The sequence below is a fragment of the Ostrea edulis genome, chromosome 10 (assembly GCF_947568905.1).
Source record: "Ostrea edulis chromosome 10, xbOstEdul1.1, whole genome shotgun sequence".
Lineage (NCBI taxonomy): Eukaryota > Metazoa > Mollusca > Bivalvia > Ostreida > Ostreidae > Ostrea > Ostrea edulis.
In genome coordinates, this window is record NC_079173.1 from 47,426,245 (window position 1) to 47,449,453 (window position 23,209).

The 23,209-nt window shown below is 34.9% G+C and overlaps 1 protein-coding gene and 1 long non-coding RNA gene across 5 annotated transcripts in view; both read right to left on the minus strand.

The window, feature by feature from the left end:
• The window catches only part of LOC125666209 (uncharacterized), a 137,313-nt gene that overhangs the window by 10,503 nt on the left and 103,601 nt on the right, over positions 1 to 23,209 (minus strand). The window contains exons 1-3 of one of the 4 annotated variants that reach the window (XM_056151596.1): positions 19,698 to 20,123; positions 16,514 to 16,574; positions 8,999 to 10,811 (exon numbers count right to left, since the gene is read on the minus strand). The exons of 1 other annotated variant lie outside the window; for it this stretch is intronic. In XM_056151596.1, the coding sequence (XP_056007571.1) occupies positions 8,999 to 10,778 (1,780 nt within the window). In that variant the 5' untranslated portion in view covers positions 10,779 to 10,811; positions 16,514 to 16,574; positions 19,698 to 20,123. Of the gene's footprint in view, positions 1 to 8,998; positions 10,812 to 16,487; positions 16,575 to 19,694; positions 20,124 to 23,209 lie in introns of those variants that run through there. 2 more of the 4 variants (XM_056151594.1, XM_056151595.1) reach the window with 2 other exon arrangements.
• LOC125666215 (uncharacterized) overlaps positions 21,636 to 23,209 on the minus strand; it is a 39,287-nt gene continuing 37,713 nt past the window's right edge. Inside the window, exon 6 of the long non-coding RNA XR_008799099.1 lies at positions 21,636 to 22,076. This is a non-coding gene — a long non-coding RNA (uncharacterized LOC125666215). The remainder of the gene's footprint in view (positions 22,077 to 23,209) is intronic.

The window sequence follows — 23,209 nt, forward strand, 5'->3', positions numbered from 1 at the left end:
TTTACATTCAGTGTCTTCCCTTTACACCTCATAGTATAGATATAATATTTCAGCCAAAGAACAAGATTATTTTGTATAGTTTTCTTTTCATCCAAAACTCCAAAAATAAAATTATTTTTTGTTATTGATATTTGAAGATTGGTCTTATGTTCAAAACAAACTTCAAATTCTCTTAAGAAATGCTGAACACTATCACATTCCCAAAATAAATGTTCAATTGTTTCTTCTTCTATCTGACAGAATGTACAATTCTTATTATCTCTAATTTTGATTTTGAATAAGTATGAGTTTGAAGCTAAAATTTTGTTCAGAATTCTGTATTGAAACCACTGCAGTTTACAATTACTTGTAACTTTAAAGGGCAGTCTGAAGATCATTTTCCATTCTGTGTCATTTAATTCAAATATTTCATTCCACTTTCTTTTACCAGTAGGTTCTGTGCAGTTTTGATTGAGAAGAGTATAAAATTGTCTTGATTTTTTTGCATCAGAGAAGAGTGTATATATTCGACATAATCAGAGGGTTTGTTAATTTAATTAATTTTTTATCAAACTTGACTTTTTTCATCCATGCTTTAATAGCATTTATGACACTCATATATTCTAAAAAATTGATTTTTACTTTTGGATAAATGTTACAGAAAGATTCATAAGTCAGGAACAAACCCACTTCATCAATAAGGTCATTAAGGTATTTAATATTATTGAGAAACATGGATTTATTAAGAAATGCTTTCCCACCCACAAGAAAGTTAGAATTGTAAAATATTGGAGTATCAACTGTTACTGTAAATGGATTTTGTTTAAGCTGTAGCTCAATCCAAGAATCAAATACATCAACCCAAAATTTGTTTTTCAGAGATGTCTTAATGTTTTTTATGTATTCTATTCCACATGTAGTAACTTTATTAAGATCTAAATTTGGTATAAAATTATGTAAACCCCTATCTGAAAAAAGGAGTTGTCTCATCCAAAACAATTTTAAAGAGGCTATAAAAGCCTTTACATTGGTCATTTTTAACCCACCATCCTCATATTGCTTTATGGTTACCTCTTTTTTAATTCTATGTTGAGAATGGTTCCACAAGAAAGAAAAGAATAGTTTATCTAATTCTTTACAATAGCTGTCATCAGGATTTGGAATTGCCATAAAAATATGATTTAATAGAGGCAAGACCAGAGTTTTGATAACAGTAATTTTTCCTTTTGGTGTCAAATGTCTTTTCTCCCATTGATTTAAGATTGATTTTATTCTGCTTAGCTTTGGCTGATAATTTAGTTTTGACATGTTCTGTAATTCTAAATCAAAATTAATTCCAAGTAGAGTAAACTTACAAGTCCCCCAATTCAGATGAAAGTCTTTAGAAAGGGTATCCTGACTATATTTTTTTATCTAATCCATACTGTATTGGTTTTTGAAAAATTAACTTTTAGTCCTGACATTTCAGAGAAGTGTCGCAATACTTTTATTGTTTCTAGAAGAGATTCCTTGCTACCATCAAGTATAATTCATGTATCATCGGCTAGTTGTGAAATTTTCTTTTCATTGTTATTTATAGTTATACCTTTAATACTTTTATTTTCTCTTATTTGTATAGCTAAAATTTCTGCACAAAGAAGAAAAATATAAGGTGATAAAGGATCACCTTGTCTACATCCTCTTTGAATGTTGAAAGATGCCGAGAGATTGCCACCTTGGTTAATAGTAGATATGATGTTATGATAGAATAATTTCACCCATTCATGAATATCAGGTCCAAACTTAAAATAAGTTAAGGTCTTTTGTATAAAATTCCATGAGAGGGTATCAAAGGCTTTCTCAAAGTCAATAAGTAGTAAAAGACCTGGGATTTCTTCTTCTTCAGTATACTGCATAATATCATATATTAGTCGAGTATTTTCTCCTATATACCTATTAGAAATGAAGCCAGTTTGCTCTAATATATACCATTTAGAAGTTATGACCAATGAAATTTTTTTAAAGTAGGTCAAATGTCAAGGTCAAAAGGTTCAATACCAACGGAAAGGTCTTGTAACAAGGAATACTCATGTGAAATATCAAAGAACTATCTCTTACTGTTTAAAAGTTATTAGCAAGGTTAAAGTTTTCAAAAAGTAGGTCAAACTCCATTGTCAACGTCACAGGGTCAAAAATGTTTGTACCCACGGAAAGGTCTTGTCAAAAGGAATACTCATGTAAAATATCAAATCTCTATCACATACTGTTCAAAAGTTATTTGCAAAGTTAAAGTTTTCAAAAAGTAGCTTAAACTCCAAGGTCAAGGCCACAGGGTCAAAAATGTTGGTAACCACGGAAAGGTCTTGTCACAAGGAATACTCATGTGAAATATCAAAGCTCTATCTCTTATTGTTTAAAAGTTGTTAGCAAGGTTTAAGTTTTCAAAAAGTAGGTCAAACTCCAAGGTCAAGGGGTCAAAAATGTTGGTACCCACGGAAAGGTCTTGTCACAAGGAATACTCATGTGAAATATCAAAGTTCTATCACTTATTATTCAAAAGTTATTAGCAAGGTTAAAGTTTCAGACAGAATGACAGAAAGGACAAAAACGATACCCCCCCCCCCCGTGAAAAATAATCACTATATACTCCCAAAGGCTACATGAAATCTAGAAAAAAAATTCCTACTCTGAATATCTAAGCTAAATTTTAACATTCAGCAAAAGTATAAAGCAAGATGTGTTCTTACAACTTCGATGCCCTCATCAGTGCATACACTGATGAAATGCTTCATATAATATAATAGGTGTATTAAGATTAAACCATTAAAATATAATTATGACTAATTTGGACCCATCCTAGAATAAAAACCCTGGGTTGTGAAATTCACCGTTTTTTGTTCATCTTTTTTCTGCTATTCCTTGGTATGCAGATTTTATACAGTTTTATACAGTATCAGCAAACTTACATACAAATAAACACTATAATACTAAGATTAGACCCACCCTGGGGTCAAAACCCCTACCCTGGGGATCATGAAATTGACAATTTTGGTAGATGCCTTCCTGCTTTACATCTTAGTGCATTTAGTTTTACTTAAACATGTGCCATTCTAGAAAAAGAATTTTGAAAATGGGTCAATTTTGGGCAGTTTTTGTCGTGCCCCCAAGGCCCCAGGAGTCCAGAAATCCTGAAATTTACAATTTATGTCTCACTTTTTTCAAAGATGCTTCATACCAAATTTTGAGGGGAAAAAATTGGAATTATAGTTATCAAGAAGAAGTTAAAAATGTCTATTGTTCACACATTTAATACCTGACAATATTGGCCCCACCCTGATACAAAAACCCCTACCCCTGGATCATCAAATTTACAATAAAGTGCACCGTCACGGCACATGATACACCCGTCACATATTGTTAACAGTATAGATTGTACCCATTAAAACATTTTTTATATCACCTTAATTAAATGTCACAGTGACCTTAAAGTAGGATGCGACACACCTTCTACCTAAGATGCATTAGTTGACCAATTTTGGTGATTCTAGGTCTAATAGTTTTCAAGTTATGAGCCGGACAAGTTTTTGCCATATATGGCCATATCTTCTTAATGAAAAGTCACAGTGACCTGGTTTTAATGTGCGACACACCTTCTACCCAAGATATATCTACAGACAAAGTTTGATGATTCTAGGCCTTGTAGTATTTAAGTTACGGGTCGGATACGAAAAAGCTAACAGACGGACGGACAGACGGATATCTTCTTAATGAAAAGTCAATGACCTGGTTTTAATGTGCAACACACCTTCTACCCAAGATGTATCTACAGACAAAGTTTGATGATTCTAGGCCTTGTAGTATTTAAGTTACGGGTTGGACACGAAAAAGCTAACAGACGGACGGACATGAACGCCATACCATAATACGTCCCGTCTTAAGACGGGTGTATAATATTAGAAAAGGACTACTTGTTCTTTCTAGATATCCAATTAGTTTTAATTTAGTATCAATAGCACTAAAGAAGATGTTATTTAAGTGTTTTGCACATAAACACTATATAGTAAGTTTGGCCCCACCATGCGGTCAGAACCGCTGGCCTACCCTGGGAATCATGAAATTTACAACTTTGATAGAAACCTTCCTGCTCTACATTTCCATGCATTTAGTTTTTTGTAGACATGTGCAGTTCTTAAGAAGAAGATTTTTGAAAATTGGTCAACTTTGGATAGTTTTTGCCCTACCCCAAGGCTCCAGGGGTGCTGGAGTCCTAAGATTTACAATTTATGTCCCCCTTGTCCCAAAGCTGCTTCATACCAAATTTAAAAAAGAATGGGACTGGTAGTTATCAAGAAGTTAAAAATGTTCAATCGTTAACGAATGACGGACGACGCATGACGGCGGACGACAACCATTTGCAAAAAGTCATCTGACTTAACTCAGATGACCTAATAAAATGAGTCACTGCGTACACAAATTTCTTTAATAATTTTTTGTTTTATATATATTTTTTTATTTTAATTCAATTTTATATTTTTGTTTATAGCTATCAGATTTGAATATATAGGGATATTTTGCCTCCTGTACCACAGTACATACCGACACCAGAAAAAGTCCTGGTACACCGGTATACCGATAATACTGTGCACCCGCTAAAAATTGTATTATTCAATGAATCATATAGTTAAAATTAGCACTGCACTGCAGAAATAATTTTGAACCTTAATTTTGAACCTTGTATATATATATATAAGGGGCAAAATCAAGATATCAATAAGAAATCTTGTTTCAAGTACCATACTTGATTACACAATTTCTAATGTAAGTGGCACAAATCTTTGATAAATCTACATTTAAAGTCACATTAACACTTTCATTTTGAAATAACCCGTAGGAACACTCTATCATTAGTATTTGACAACAATCACAGTGTTTTTGGAGGAGGGGGGGGGGGGGGGCATTCATCAAAATCTGTGAATTTACTCATTAATCAGATATGTAAGCTATAGAACCCCTAAAATCATGAGACCTATTCAACAAGACTGGGTGTTATGTACATGTTAAATGTCAAACAGTACACAATGTAGATTTTGTCCACACCTGCTGCAGAAATTAATGACATTTCACGGAAATACACAACATTTTACAGAAATACACAACATTTTACGGAAACACGCAATATTTTACAGAAATATACAAAATGTCACAAGCCAGAGCTGTGTTGATATCACTGATATTTCTGATATTTACATTCTTGACAGCTGTGAAAAATAATGATTTATATCATTCTTAAATTCATAAATTTAGCTGAAGAAAACAAAGAATTCTAAACAATGATCCTGAAATTTTTCTGGGAGCATGATTAAAAGTAACTCTGATTGTAACCCCCACTGTAAATAAAACTAAACACTAAATTTAATTATAACCCACTCTTTAATTAAAATTAAGCACAACCTATAATTATAACACATTGTAATTAAAACTGAACATTAATTACCACTATTTATATCCGGCACTGTAATTAAAATTAATCACTACTTCTAATAATAACACACACTGTAATTAAAACTAAACACTACCTCTAATTATAGCCCACACTGTAATTACAAAACTAAACACTACCTCTATAAATTTATAACCCACACAGTAATTAATATTAATCACTACGTCTAATTACAGTCCACACTGTAATTAAAACTAAACACTACTTTTATTTATAACCCGCACTGTAATTAAAACTAAACACTACCTCTAATTAAAACCCAAACTATAATTAAAACTAAACACTACCTCTAATTATAGCACAATCTGTAATTAAAACTAAACATTACCTCTATAAATTTATAACCCACACAGTAATTAATATTAATCACTACATCTAATTACACATGTTACAGCCCACACTGTAATTAAAACTAAACACTACTTATATTTATAACCCACACTATAATTACAAAACTAAACACTACCTCTAATAATAACTCACACTGTAATTAAAACTAAACACTACCTCTAATTATAACCCACGATGGAATTAAAACTAAACACTACCTCTATTTATAACCCACACTGTAATTAAAACTAAACACTACCTTTATTTATAACCCACACTGTAATTAAAACTAAACACTACCTCTAATTATAACCCACACTGTAATTAAAACTAAACACTACCTCTAATGATAACCCATACTTTAATTAAAACTAAATACTACCTCTAATGATAACCCACACTGTAATTAAAGCTAAACACTACCTCTAATTATAACACACACTGTAATTAAAACTAAACACTACCTCTATTTATAACCCACACTATAATTACAAAACTAAACACTACCTCTAATAATAACTCACACTGTAATTAAAACTAAACACTACCTCTAATTATAACCCACGATGGAATTAAAACTAAACACTACCTTTATTTATAACCCACACTGTAATTAAAACTAAACACTACCTCTAATTATAACCCACGATGGAATTAAAACTAAACACTACCTCTATTTTTAACCCACACTGTAATTAAAACTAAACACTGCCTCTATTTATAACCCACACTGTAATTAAAACTAAACACTACCTCTAATTATAATCCACACTGTAATTAAAACTAAACACTACCTCTATTTATAATCCACACTGTAATTACAAAACTAAACACCACCTCTATTTATAACCCACACTGTAATTAAAACTAAACAAAGCATCTAATTATAACCCACACTGTAATTAAAACTAAACACTACCACTATTTATAACCCACACTGTAATTAAAACTAAACACTACCTCTATAAATTTATAACCAACACAGTAATTAATATTAATCACTACATCTAATTACACATGTTACAGCCCACACTGTAATTAAAACTAAACACTACTGATATTTATAACCCACACTATAATTACAAAACTAAACACTACCTCTAATAATAACTCACACTGTAATTAAAACTAAACACTACCTCTAATTATAACCCACGATGGAATTTAAACTAAACACTACCTCTAATTATAACCCACACTTTAATTAAAACTAAACACTACCTCTAATTATAACCCACGATGGAATTTAAACTAAACACTACCTCTAATTATAACCCACACTGTAATTAAAACTAAACACTACCTCTAATTATAACTCACACTGTAATTACAAAACTAAACACTACCTCTAATTATAGCCCACACTGTAATTAAAACTCAACACTACCTTTATTTATAACCCACACTGTAATTAAAACTAAACACTACCTCTAATTATAACCCACGATGGAATAAAAACTAAACACTACCTGTATTTATAACCCACACTGTAATTAAAACTAAACACTACTTATATTTATAACCCACACTATAATTACAAAACTAAACACTACCTCCATTTATAACCCACACTGTAATTAAAACTTAACACTACCTCTAATTATAACCCACGATGGAATTAAAACTAAACACTACCTCTAATTATAACCCACACTTTAATTAAAACTAAACACTACCTCTAATTATAACCCACGATGGAATTAAAACTAAACACTACCTCTATTAATAACCCATACTATAATTACAAAACTAAACACTACCTCTAATAATAACTCACACTGTAATTAAAACTAAACACTACCTCTAATTATAACCCACGATGGAATTTAAACTAAACACTACCTCTAATTATAACCCACACTGTAATTAAAACTAAACACTACCTCTAATTATAACTCACACTGTAATTACAAAACTAAACACTACCTCTAATTATAGCCCACACTGTAATTAAAACTCAACACTACCTTTATTTATAACCCACACTGTAATTAAAACTAAACACTACCTCTAATTATAACCCACGATGGAATAAAAACTAAACACTACCTGTATTTATAACCCACACTGTAATTAAAACTAAACACTACTTATATTTATAACCCACACTATAATCACAAAACTAAACACTACCTCCATTTATAACCCACACTGTAATTAAAACTTAACACTACCTCTAATTATAACCCACGATGGAATTAAAACTAAACACTACCTCTAATTATAACCCACACTTTAATTAAAACTAAACACTACCTCTAATTATAACCCACGATGGAATTAAAACTAAACACTACCTCTATTAATAACCCATACTATAATTACAAAACTAAACACTACCTCTAATAATAACTCACACTGTAATTAAAACTAAACACTACCTCTAATTATAACCCACACTGTAATTAAAACTAAACACTACCTCTAATTATAACTCACACTGTAATTACAAAACTAAACACTACCTCTAATTATAGCCCACACTGTAATTAAAACTCAACACTACCTTTATTTATAACCCACACTGTAATTAAAACTAAACACTACCTCTAATTATAACCCACGATGGAATAAAAACTAAACACTACCTGTATTTATAACCCACACTGTAATTAAAACTAAACACTACCTCTATTTATAACCCACACTGTAATTAAAACTAAACACTACCTCTAATTATAATCCACACTGTAATTAAAACTAAACACTACCTCTAATTATAACTCACACTGTAATTACAAAACTAAACACTACCTCTAATTATAACCCACACTGTAATTAAAATAAACAGTACGTTTATTTATAACCCACATTGTAATTAAAACTAAACACCACCTCTAATTAAAACTCACACTTTAATTAAAACTAAACACTACCTGTATTTATAATCCACACTGTAATTACAAAACTAAACACTACCTCTATTTATAACCCACACTGTAATTAAAACTAAACAAAGCATCTAATTATAACCCACACTGTAATTAAAACTAAACACTACCTCTATTTATAACCCACACAGTAATTAAAACTAAACACTACCTCTATTTATAACCCACACTGTAATTAAAACTAAACACTACCTCTAATTATAACCCACACTGTAATTAAAACTAAACAATGCATCTAATCATATCCCACACTGTAATTAACATGTGTTTTTATATTGACTGATATAGTACAATAAACTACAGTACTACTAGTACTTACCAGTCAGAGAGTACCTCCTCTGTAGATATCTATATACAGACACTGTGTTGGTGATGTATGATCCGACCCAGAGAAGGTGAGTTTTATCATCATAGTTCAGGCTGCGTGGTGTGTTTATCCCGTGTTGTCGTGTCAGTAACAGAGACAGGAAGTGACCGTCCTTGTCAATCATCTGTACTGTGTGGGTGTTAAAATCACACACCAGGATGTGTGACAGCGCGTCTGTACAGATTCCACGTGGTCGTAATGATGATCCTGATGGAGGTCCTGTGTAGGAGAATCGATGTCTCCCCCCACGCTCTGTCACCACTACAGCACCACGCTTATATTTAATCCAGTCAGACACAATGATATCACCGTTATTGTTCTCTGTAATATAATAAGGACGACTATACAGCGTGTGACCTGTGTTGTGGTGTTGTATGGTCAGGATGTGTTGACCACTACTGTTGTACCGGGTTACCTTGCCTGTCTCTGTATCAGTGTTATACATCCCGACCATCAGATCTCCAGTGGACGGGGAGCAGCACACACACTCTGGTGACCATGGTGATGTACTCTGTATCAGTCTGGTGACTGTTTTATTGTGTGTAGACAGTTTGTTGATGTTATAGTCACTGTCTATATAAATCAGTTCTCCAGAACTGTTCACTGTGTGTACTCCATACCATGTTATTATATCTGTCACACGGTGTATAGTGTCTCCTGTTGTGTCTGTCAAGATGAGATTGTCATAACCAGAGACCCAGACCCGGTCTGACATCACACGAGATATGTGTGACACATAAATAACATCTGTCACACAGACAGACGTGTGTAATACAGGTGTGGACATCAATTTCACACACTCGTCTATTCCTACTTGTCGTTTTCCTGTTGTCATTTGGATTTCTGTGATGACACTCAATAACTGACTAGGACTGTCCTTTATCTGGGGGACACGACTGGTCTTTATAAACAAGAGGAATTGTACCGCTCTGTTTGCTGATTGTTCATATCTGTCTTCATAGTTCTGTAGGTGAACAAGTTGTCTGTTCATTTTTCTCTTCTGTTGATGTATTCTATCAATCAATAAACCTCGGTATCTTGTTTTAACATCACATACCACGGTGTCAATCAGATCCTTCAGTCTCTGGGCTTTTGTTGACATCTGTGATTGACGGTGACAGATTTGTGGGGGACAAGTTTGGATATCAGTTTGGATTCCTGCCAGGAGAACACGACAGTTATAGAGAGTCTCACTTCTGATGTTTTCAATGATTTCTCTGTGTTGTTGTCGCTTTGTTTGATAGGCTGTTCTAAGATCCACCAGCGCGTGTGTTCTGTGGTCTGTACAGCGCTTACACACGGAATAGTTACACTGATCACAGAACATTCTGTATTTTCTCTTTGGATGTCTGACACATATCTCTTGTCTGGAGATGTAGTTAAACTTCTCACGGTAAATCACAACATCATGGTATATGGTATCTAGATCAATGGCATGTTTCTCTTTACACTGTAAACACAGATCACGTTTACATGTGTTACAGTAGAACTCAGTGTCCCCCTGACATTGAGAACACTGTCGTAGTTTACACTGTGTGGTAAAACTCCTCTCAGTATGACGAGTTATATAGAACACTACATTGTGATATTTGGTGTTATTTTCTGTAACATGTTCCTTTTTACACTGTAAACACAGATCACGTTTACATGTGTTACAGTAAAATTCAGTATCCCTCTGACATTGGGAACATTGTCGTACTTTTAGCTGAGTACTGAGTCCTAGTGTGTCCATGATGTGGAGGGTCGGGGTCTTTAGGAATACAATCTGAAATTAAACACACAGTATAAAGCTAGAGAAACTGGAAAGTAGCAATCGTTGAATTTACATTTATTTTTACATAATACATATTCCAAGAGTTACATCATTTTGGATATAAACATCCCCATCATGTAATTAATACATTTATATAGATCTACATAATTTACTGAATAATTTTAATCGACCCCTTTTCTGCATAAACAAGAGGCACCATGACACACATCGCTCACCTGAGTCACCCTGACCCTGCTGTTGTTAAGCGGTTATGATTTTTTTTCTAAGCCTTTTTTATCATATAGTCGACCCAAACTTAGCCAGAAGGTTCAAGACAAAACCAACTTGAATTCACACAACATGGGGATGCCTCGATACCAATACAAAAATAATGTGATAATATGACCTTGTTATTATGGAGAAAGTCAAGGTCACAAAGTCAGATATCATTCTTTGAAATGAAACGTCTTTCCATACGATATCTACAAGTATGTAGAAAATAAGAAAGCTCTATCTTAACTGATATTAGGAAATATTGAGTACGTTAGGTTTTCTTAACAATAAGTTTTTCTCTAAGGTCTTGCAAATGGATATCTACATGTATATAGAAAACAAACACGATTTCTTTCTGAAAAACGTCAGGAAACATTGAGTTTTCTGAAAAGGATACCAATCTCTAAGGTCAAAGTCACAAACAAACTCTGACATAAGAAGGTCTTGTCACAAAGAATGTACATATCAAAAATGAGGGTCTTATATCTCACTATTCAAAAGTTAAATTAGAATTATGCAGAGACCTATATCCAGGACAAAAAAACAATGCCCCCCCTCCCCCACACAGGGAAATGGGAACATTGAATCAACACAACTTGGGAGCATTTGCATTTAGATATATTTAATGTGGCCCTGCTCCTCTTGAAAAAATTCCTTTAAATTAAGTGTCTGCATATTCTCATATAAAACGTTTATCTCCTATCGTGGTCCCACCCTACCATTAGGGCCCCTGACTTGAACAAAATTGAATTTGAACTGCGTGTAAATAATTGCATATTAACATGACTAATCATTACCCTTCTGTTTGAAAATCAATATGACTAATCATGGCGCTGTTTTTCTTCAGAATAACACTTTTATATATTCTCCCTTTATATCCGCATGCATTACTTCAACCTTTAATTGTAGCCCCAAAATACCCCTTAAAACATGATTAATTCAGTGTAGCCTTACAATACCCCTTAAAACATGACTGATCAGTGTAGTCCCACAATACCCGTTAAAAAGTGACTAATCCAGTGAAGCCCCACAATACCCCTTAAAACATGACTGATCAGTGTAGTCCCACAATACCCCTTAAATCATGACTAATCCAGTGTAGCCCCACGATACCCCTTAAAACATGACTAATCCAGTGTATCCCCACAATACCCCTTAAAACATGACTAACCCAGTGAAGCCCCACAATACCCCTTAAAACATGACTAATCCAGTGTAGCCCCACAATACCCCTTAAAACATGACGAATCCAGTGTAGCCCCACAATACCCCTTAAACCATGACTAATCCAGTGTAGCCCCACAATACCCCTTAAAACATTACTAATCCAGTGTAGCCCCACAATACCCCTTAAAACATGACTAATCCAGTGTACCCTACAATACCCCTTAAAACATGGCTAACCCAGTGTATCCCCACAATATCCCTTAAAATATGACTAACCCAGTGTAGCCTCACAATATCCCTTAAACGTGATTAACCAATTGTACCCTCACAATACCCCTTAAAACATGACTAATCCAGTCTAGGCCCACAATATCCCTTAAACATGACTAATCTGGTGTAGCCTCACTATACCCCTTAAAACATGACTAACCCAGTGTAGCCTCACAATACCCCTTAAAACATGACTAACCCAGTGTAGCCCCACAATATTCCTTAAAACATTATTAACCCAGTGTAACCCCACAATACCCCTTAAACATGAGTAACCCAGTGTACCCCCACAATACCCCTTAAAACATGACTTACCTGCTGAAGTCCAACAATACCCCTTAAAAAATGACAAACCCAGTGTAGCCCATCAATATCCCTTAAAATATGGCTAACCCAGTGTATCCCCAAAATATCCCTTAAAACATGAGCAACCCAGTGTAGCCCCACAATACCCCTTAAACATGACTAACCCAGTGTACTCCCACAATACCCCTTAAAACATAACTTATCCAGTGTAGCACAGCAATATTTCTTAAAACATGATTAACCCAGTGTAGCCCAACAATACCCCTTAAAACATGACTAACCTAGTGTAGCCCAACAATATACCTTAAAACATGGATAACCCAGTGTATCCAAAAAATATTCCTTTAAACATGACCAACACAGTGTAGTCCACTATACCCCTTAAACATGAGTAACCCAGTGTACCCCCACAATACCCCTTAAAACATGACTAATCCAGTGTAGCACCACAATACCCCTTAAAACATGACTTATCTGGTGAAGCCCAACAATACCCCTTAAAACATGACTAACCCAGTGTAGCCCCACAATATCCCTTAAAACATGGCTAACCCAGTGTATCCCCAAAATATCCCTTAAATCATGAGCACCCAGTGTAGGCCCGCAATACCCCTTAAACATGACTAACCCAGTGTACTCCCACAATACCCTTTAAAACATGACTAATCCAGTGTAGCACCGCAATACCCCTTAAAACAGGACTAATTCAGAGTAGCCCCAGAATACCCCTTAAAACATGGCTAACAAAATGTAGCCCGATAATACCCCATAAAACATGACTTATCCAGTGTAGCCCTGCAATACCCTTTAAAAGATGACTAACCCAGTGTAGCCCCACATTACCCCTTAAAACAAAGGTAACTCAGTGTAGCCCCACAATACCCCTTAAAACAAGACTAACCCAGTGTAGCCCATCAATATCCCTTAAAACATGAGCAACCCAGTGTAGCCCAACAATACCCCTTAAACATGACTAACCCAGTGTACTCCCACAATACCCCTTAGAACATGACTAATCCAGTGTAGCCCCACAATACCCCTTAAAACAAGACTAACCCAGTGTAGCCCATCAATATCCCATAAACATGACTAACCCAGTATACCCCTACAATACCCCTTAAAACATGATTAATCCAATTTAGCCCCACAATACCCCATTAAAACATGACTAATTCAGTGTACTCCCACAATACCCCTTAAAACAAGGGTAACCCAGTGTAGACCCATAATACCCCATAAAACATGACTTATCCAGAGTAGCCCTGCAATATCCCTTAAAACATGACTAAACTGGTGTAGCCTCACTATACCCTTTAAAACATGACTAACCCAGTGTAGACCTACAATACCCCTTAAAACAAAGGTAACCCAGTGTAGCCCCACCATACCCCTTAAAACATGACTAACCCAGTATAGCCCCACAATTCCCCTTAAACATGACTAACCCAGTGTACCCCCACAATACCCCTTAAAACATGACTAATCCAATGTAGCACCAGAATACCCCTTAAAGCATGACTTACCCAGTTTAGCTCCACAATTCCCCCTAAAACATGACTAATTCAGTGTAGGCCCGCAATACCCCTTAAAACATGACTAATTCAGAGTAGCCCCACAATACCCCTTAAAACACGGCTAACAAAGTGTAGCCCGATAATACCCCATAAAACATGACTTATCCTGTGTAGCCCTGCAATACCCTTTAAAACATGACTAACCCAGTGTAGCCCCAGATTACCCCTTAAAACAAAGGTAACCCAGTGTAGCCCCACAATACCCCTTAAAACGGGACTAACCCAGTGTAGCCCCACGATACCTCTTAGAACATTACTAACCCAGTGTAGCACCACAATACCCCTTAAAATATGACTTACTCAGTGTTGCTCCACAATACCCCCTAAAACATGACTAATTCAGTGTAGGCCCGCAATACCCCTTAAAACATGACTAACAAAGTGTAACCCGATAATACCCCATAAAACATGACTTATCCAGTGTAGCCCTGCAATACCCTTTAAAACATCACTAACCTAGTGTAGCCCCACATTACCCCTTAAAACAAAAGTAATCTAGTGTAGCCCCACAATACCCCTTAAAACATGACTAATCCAGTGAAGCCCCACAATACCCCTTAAAACAAGCCTAACCCAGTGGTTCTTGAGAATATTTCTGAAGATTTATCCTGTATATATCCCCATATAAAACTCTGATTCCCTGTTGTGACCCAAGTCTACCCTCAACAACCTTGATTTGATCAAATTTTACTTCATGCAAGGAAGCCTTCTTGTGAATTTTAATTTTTTTTTTGGCCAAATGGTTCTTGAGAAGAAGACTTTTAAAGATGTTTCCCTTCCCTTCCTTTGATTTTTCGCTATAAATCCTGTTGTCAAACTTTGATCTCCTCACCTGGCCCCAACCTATCCTCAGGGGTCACAATTTAAACATATGTACTAGAATCTGCACTACCTAACATTCCTAAGGATGCTTGCATATCAGTATTACTAATCATGACGCTGTTCTTTTTAAGGAGACTTGTAAAAAGATGTCCCCGATATATTTGCATGTAAAACTTTGATCACCTAGTGTGGCCACACCCTACCACCATGGTTTAAACAAAATAAAATCCGCTTTATTTCGTAAAGCCTTCATGTAAATTTCTACTTTTCTGGCCAAGTGGATCTTGAAAACAAGGTTATTAAAGAGTGTTCCCTTCCTTCCTATACATTCTTATGTAAAACTATGATCCCTATTGTGGTCCTATTCTTATCCCCTTTGATTTGAATAAACTTGAATTTACACTACGTTATGAAGATTTCATGCAAATTAAAACTCTTATGGCCCAGTGGTTCTAGAAGGGAATTTTTTTTAATGACCCTAACCTATCTTTACCTTTTGTTAATTATCTCCCCTTTGAAATGGAGATGGTCCTCAATGTAAATTCCCTTCTTCCAAGGATGCTTTATGACAAGTTTAAATAAAATTGGCTTAGTGATTCCAAAGAAGTAAAAAATATTAAAATTTTAGGGCTGGATGGACAGGCAGCACGCAGATAGACAAATACCAGACAAAACGTGATCAAAAAAGATCAATGAGCCATCAGCTCAGATGAGCTAAAATAACTTTCATTTTTAATAATACATGAGGGCATGAACTGCAACAATTCACGTCAGCATATACCATTCATAAAACACTGTATAATGCTTCATGAAGTATGCTGATATGAAATATCGCAATTCATACCTTCGTTTAACTTCAGAAATGAAAATTATATCTTAAAGTGACTCGTCAGCTTAGAGCAATGGAACTGAGTAAACAATGCACTAAGACTACCCTTGTACAACCACGTATGTTATTAGCAAATTTGACTCTGATTTTGAAAAATGGCCTTGAACTTAATCAGTTAAATCACATTGACTTTTTAGTTTTTCAAGTATAAAATTTATATCTTGTAAAATTCAGAAGATCAGATCAAGATTAAAGTTGCAGACAGACAGACCAGAATCCCAGGATAAAACTCTATGTACGTGTGATAGGAACATTACCACTTTATGTGTGATAGGAACATTACCACTTCATGTGTGATAGGAACATTACCACTTTATGTGTGATAGGAACATTACCACTTTTTGTGTGATAGGAACATTACCACTTTATGTGTGATAGGAACATTACCACTTTATGTGTGATAGGAACATTACCACTTTGACGTCGACTTCCTTTTCTCAATTCTGCAGGACCTCATTAAAGTCCAGTATAAACCTGTAAAAAAAATCAAGAAATCACAATATCAACGTGGCGATAAATTCTCATTCATCTTATTGAAACAGTTTCTTAGAAAAGGCTATAACTACTGATATATCAATCCATTAAAGTTCAACATTCAGGTTACTGACCGATGGACAGAAACGGTCACCTGAGTATCGCACACGAAATCCTTAAAAGTTTGTTGCAAGTATTGTATATTGCTGGTTCAATGACTGCAATTTTCAAATATGTTGACTGATCATTAAATGTTATTATTACAAGTTGTCTCCCTGATGCAGATTAATAGGGAAGCAGCGATTCTGAAGGTCCGTCAGATAATGGCAAATGTCTTGTAATTTTTGTGTTGGTCCGATCAATATCACCTATTGGCCAGACCAAGTGTCCGATACTTTTTTCTCAATGAAATACATGATTAGATAAATTTTCAATTTTAACAGCATGTCCCAATATTTATCCTGTTCTTTAGTCATTGCAAAGAGATGTCAAACTTGCAATCATCTTCAATTCCCCCGAGTGGGTGATGATACGAGTGAGCAATATCCCGTGAAAATACAGATTTCTTTGAAGCGTTTGAATTAGGTAATAAATAACTTGTACCTAAAGCGTTTAAACTGTACTCTGATTAAGAAGTACTTGAACGACACAGGCATGTTTGATTGAACAATTTGCATTTGAGTTGCGCGAATTGCTCGAGTTTAAAAAAAAACCCACGTGTATTTCACAACACTTGTGTTGAACACGGGTTAGATAAGTTTACTCCCCTGATGAATCTGAAGTGAAATGCTTGGGCTAATAAAGAACATCGCCGATGCCATTTTGGGCCAGACATTTTAAATCTACATGAAAGCTTTCTCACATTTTGTTAAAATCATGGCCCCCGGCGTAGGATAAGGCGATAATAGGCGATCAAAGATTTACATGGGAATATATAGGGAACATATTAAAATCTTCTCAAGAACCACTGGGCCAAATTACATGAAATGTTAAGCTTCCTGATGATATAGTGTAAATTCAAGTTTGTCAAAATTATGGCTCCAAGGGTAAGATGGGGCCACAATAGGGGATTAATTTACATATAAAATTTTGGTCTGGTAAAATGTGATTTGGTCCAGTAATATCTCAAACATTACTGGACCAAATGTCCAGTAAGTACAAGAAGACCTTGGGAAGCACTGGGGAAGGACAGAAGATGGACATGTAGACAGACATGGCGATTCTTATCTAACTTTGTTTACAGGTGCTATACACTAACAACTTCTATTTGTTTTCTATTTGCTCGGGTGCAGAGGAGAATATTTCTAAGAATTCTGTAAGTAATGATCGCTAATTGCTCTTTATAGGTAATCAAAGCTAGTTGCGCACTATTAGTAGTTATGGCTAGTTGTTCGCTATAGGTAACTATAATGGCTAGCTGCATGTTATATGTAATTATGGCTATTTGCTCGCTTTAGGTAATGATGTGTAATTGCTTGATATATATAATTATGGTTTATTGCTCACTACAGGTAATGGTGGATAGCTACTTGTTAGGGGTAATTATGGTTAATTGTTTGCTGTAAGTAATGATTGCAAATGGCTCGCTAAAGGTATTGATAGCTGATTGCTTACTATAGGTAATGATGGCTAGTTGCTCGCTATATGTAATTATGTCTTGTTACTCACTATTGGTAATTAACGGTTTGTTGCTCGCTATAGGTAAATATGGCTAGTTGCTTGTTATAGGTAATTATGGCTAGTTGCTTCCTCTAAGTAATGACGGCTAGTGTCTCGCTATATGTAATTGTGGCTTGTCGCTTGTTATAGGTAATTATAATGGCTAGTAGCTCGTTATAGGTAATGATGGCTAGTTCCTCGCTATATGTAAAGAGGGCTAGTTACTCGCTATAGGTAATGATGACTAGTTGTTCGTTATAGGTAATGATGGCTAGTTGCTCGCTATATGTAATTGTGGCTTGTCGCTTGTTATAGGTAATTATAATGGCTAGTTGCTCGTTATAGGTAAAGATGGCTAGTTACTCGCTATAGGTAATGATGACGAGTTGTTCGTTATAGATAATGATGGCTAGTTGCTCGCTGTAGGTAATTATAATGACTAGTTGTTCGTTATAGGTAATTATAATGGCTAGTTGCTCGCTATAGGTAATTATAATGGCTAGTTGCTCGTTATAGGTAATGACGGTGAGTTGTTTGTTTTAGGTAATTACAATGGCTAGTTGTTTTCTTTAGTTAATTATAGCTAGTTGCTCGTTATGAGTAATTACATATCTATAGCTAATAGTTCGATAACGGTGATTAGGGCTAGTTGCTTGCTATAGGTATAGATACATTGATATGACTAAAAGTTATTATGCAAGCAGTTTGCCCTATTGAAGTTCAGGAATAAGGATCTTTTTAAAAAAATTGCGTTTTCAACAAGTTTTATTTTTCAGTAAGTGTTATCGCATTACACAAGTTTTAACTCATATCAACCATTTGACGGTTTCTGTTTAAAAGTAAAGAACACTAAGGTATTTTGATAGACGATTTCCAGATCCCAAAGGTTATCATCTCACAGTTATGGTAAAGGACTCATATTGCTTATAACATGTATATATCATAATCATGCTAAATAGTTTGACTCTTTCGTTTCTAGGAGTAAAGAGGAAGATTTTTGAAGATTTCATCAACTGCAATGGTTTTCTCCACACATTTCAGGCTTTATTGATATCATAATTATGCATTTAGTTTTTCTCCCACATTTGTGGAAGTAGAGAAGATGATTTTTCATCTATAGTCTCATAAAGAGTATTTGGCCCCATGCATCCACAAGGCCCCAGTAGTAGCAAGGTCATATATTTTACAGTCAATTATTTATTTTCCTTTGATCCTAAAGATGTTCCACACCAAAAATGATAACATTTAGCAGTGTAGTTTTCAAGAAGTTAAAATGTAAATTTGGTAACGGACGACACACGACTACGGACGATGACCAAAGGTATTAGGTCACCTGAAAGACTAAGATGACCTAAAACTCTTGATTAAAAAAACAAACTTCAGCTGAGATTTTAGTTTGATTTGAGGATAAACCTATTCTAAACAATAGCAGTCCATATCTATCAATGTTACTATTGTTACCACCACATGTTTTCCATTCTTCTCTCCTTGTGATGCTGGTATATCTAGCTGTTATCTTGTGATGCTGATAAATCTAACTGCTATCACCTGTGGAAAAACTAAAGTATTGAATTCATCTATGCAGTGATATGGCAACTGTAGGATATTTAAAACAAGAGGCCCATGAGCCACATTGCTCACCCGAGTCACCTTAACCCATATTTAAAGATTTTCCAGTCTCAGAATTTAACCGATAGACCGCGGCTATGCCAAATGAGGTTGTACTATGTCATGTGCAAATAAGATATCCCGAATTGGCTATGCCAAATTCCAAAAAACAAAGAAATAATTATGTTACGTGTGTGATAATGCACTTAAAATAAATATTTTCCCTTACAATTGTCAAAATCTATTTTGGGACCTGGATTGTGCCCCCATTGATTTTAAAATATACGACTTAAGTCTGTAAGTGGTTTGAAGATTATGACGTGTTCTAGACAAATTGTTCAGCGTACGATTCGTATGTCTTTAAATGTCGATGCTTTTTTTTTATCTGCAGAGATGAATTTTATTGGGATCGATTTTTAAATTGAAATTTTCCCTAACAATATAACAAGAGTTGTCCTTTATTCTTTATTTCGCAAATATTCAAATATTGCAAGAACGTTAAAAGAAAATAATATACGTCTGACTTAGCAAATACAGGGCCGTAAATTATATGGAGGCGGAGGAGGCAGCTGCCTCCTCCAACTTTTGAGCGAAAAAAATTTGAAATTTAAAGTTCATTAGAATTTATGTTGTTTCCAATAACTAAGAACATGATACCTCCCTTAAAAAGCATTCCAAATCTTTCTTTTAGAATGAGTTAGTCAAGTAACATCTTAGAAGGCCCTAGAATCAAGGATTTTGCACGAAACGTGTTCAGTGTGCACAAAATGTGCTCAACATCTGGGGGCCTGGGCGGCCCCCAGACCCCCGCCTAATTTCCTGCCTCCTTCAAATCGAAGGTTCATTTACGGCCCTGAAATATAATTTGAGGTGAAGGTCAACACATGACGTGTAAATGGTTCTGCAGTTAAAATATTTTGAAGGCACACAGCCCGGTATTAAACCAAATGGTGTCAAACAAACAAACAAATCAGAACAAGAAAAACGCAAGCTATATGAAAAAGAAAACATGAATTCAAGCCACACTGACTGAACAGAAGAGTATGGTTGAATTTTGAGGGGAGAGAAATGTGGTGCATTCCCTGCAAGGAGTTTTGGTCAGGTGTATGCCAAATGCTATAGGTTTATGCCGCATCAAAAAGACATAAACCTACTATTCATGCCAATTAAAAAGTGAAATTCTCAGAATGATTTCCCCTACATATTCGAATGTAAAACTTGAATCCCTATTGTGGCTCCTACCTAAACCCACCCTAGCCCTTGGGAGATTTTGAATCAGTGATATGTCAGAAAGCTTACATGTAAATATAAACTTTTCTGATCCAGTGTATATTTGTATGCAAAACTTTGATCCCCTGCAGGGGTGGGGGGGGGGGGGGGCTAGAAGAATAGAAGAAAAGTCTATTTTTCACTGGTTACATCACTAAGAGAAATGTTTTGGAAACTTTTTTGCTCAGTGGTTCTTGAGAAGATTTGCCCATTAATTCCCCATGTAAATCGTTGTTTCCATATTGTGGCCCCACCCTACCCCCCGAGGCCATGATTTTAACAAACTTCAATCTGCACTATATCAGAAACCTTTGATGTCAATCTGTACATTTGCATGTATTTTTTTATCCTGTTTTGTCCACCATGCTATCCCTGGGGAGGGTGGGGGAGGCACACATTTAACAAATTTTAATATGTCAATAGGCTTTCATGTGAATTTTATTTCTTCAGGCCCAGTGGTTCTTGAGAAGATTTTAAAATTACCTCATCATATGTTTGCAATTTTGAATGGGCACGGCCCTTCATTTTAAAAATTTAAATCCCCTTTACCCAAAGGTCCTCTGTGCCAAGTTTGGTTGAAATTTGCCCAGTGGTTCTGGAAAAGAATATGAAAATGAGGAAAGTTTACGACGAGGAGAACGTCAATAACGACGATGGACAAGGGACACATTTTGATCAGAAAAGCTCGCCATCGACTCAGGTGAGCTAAAAAAGCAATGAAGAATTTAACATTTGTACACCTTTGGGGGAAAATGAATCAATTTACAGTAACATTGGGTTATCAGTAATAAAACTGAATGTCAGAGAACATATTGCTTTAGTTATGAATTCTGGTGAGGTAATATCTTATCTGAAATTTCGATATGTATGAATTAAGTGATAGAACAGCTGATGCATTGTACCACCATATAACAATGGCTTCCGTTCTTCCTTCTCTGTGGTGTCAATTCATCCAAGTCTTCTCACCTAAAGGAAAACAAGTTAAGCTATAGAGAGTTCATCTGATACATTTTGTATAGAAATGATATAGAGAATTCTTCTGATACATTTTGTGTAGAGATAATATAGATAATTCTCCTGATATATTTTGTGTAGAGATAATATAGAGACTTTTTTCGATAGATTTTGTGTAGAGATAATATAGAAAATTCTTCCGATACAGTTTGTGTAGAGATAATATAGAGAATTATTCTGATACATTTTGTAGAGAGATAATATAGGAATTATTTCGATACAGTTTGTGTAGAGATGATAGAGAATTCTTCCGATACATTTTGTGTGAGATAATATAGAGAATTATGACCACTCTTCGTTATTTTTACCATTTTACATGAGAATAATAAACAGTGTGCGTTTTACGTCCCATCAATAACTTTACACTCATATTGAGACTTCACCAGTGGCAGAAGTCCCACAAATTTAGACTCAGGGCAATAGTAGTGAAGAAGCTTTTAAGTGCCAATGTCAGACATGACATGGGACCTCTGATTTTAAAGTCCATTCTTACATGAATATTCACATTTCATCTGAAAAACCTGCGATCCTAACTTTTAAATGCTGAGATATGCGACGACACCTCCGTCAACGTCTAAATGTCAAAGATTTATTGCCTAAACTTATTATTACCTATTGCATCATAAACGATACTTTTACAAGTTTTAGTTTTAAGCTTTAAATATTCAGTGGGTTCACAAAAAACAACAAATTCCATGTCATGATTATTTTACTATTAAATTATTGAATGAATGAATACTTATATAAAACCTTTTTATTCGTTCCGGTGTCTCATATTTATTATCTTCTGCATTTATAAAATTCAGACAAGTGTTTGATTTGTTTAGATCATTACGGTTTGATATGCCAAGTTAGTCATAGTATATTTTGATATGCTTTTTAGACATTAACAGGTATTTGTGGACCTTAGCGGGAACAATAGATTGATCATTGATAGCAGAATCATTAAACATATGGAAACAACATTTGAATTTTTCTTTGTTCCTAATGGAATTTATTTATAATCACAATGTCTGAAAGTTATCAGAGTCCGACTCCTTTATCTGACTGTTGAATGTCGTTGTTATTATAACCGTTAATTCTCT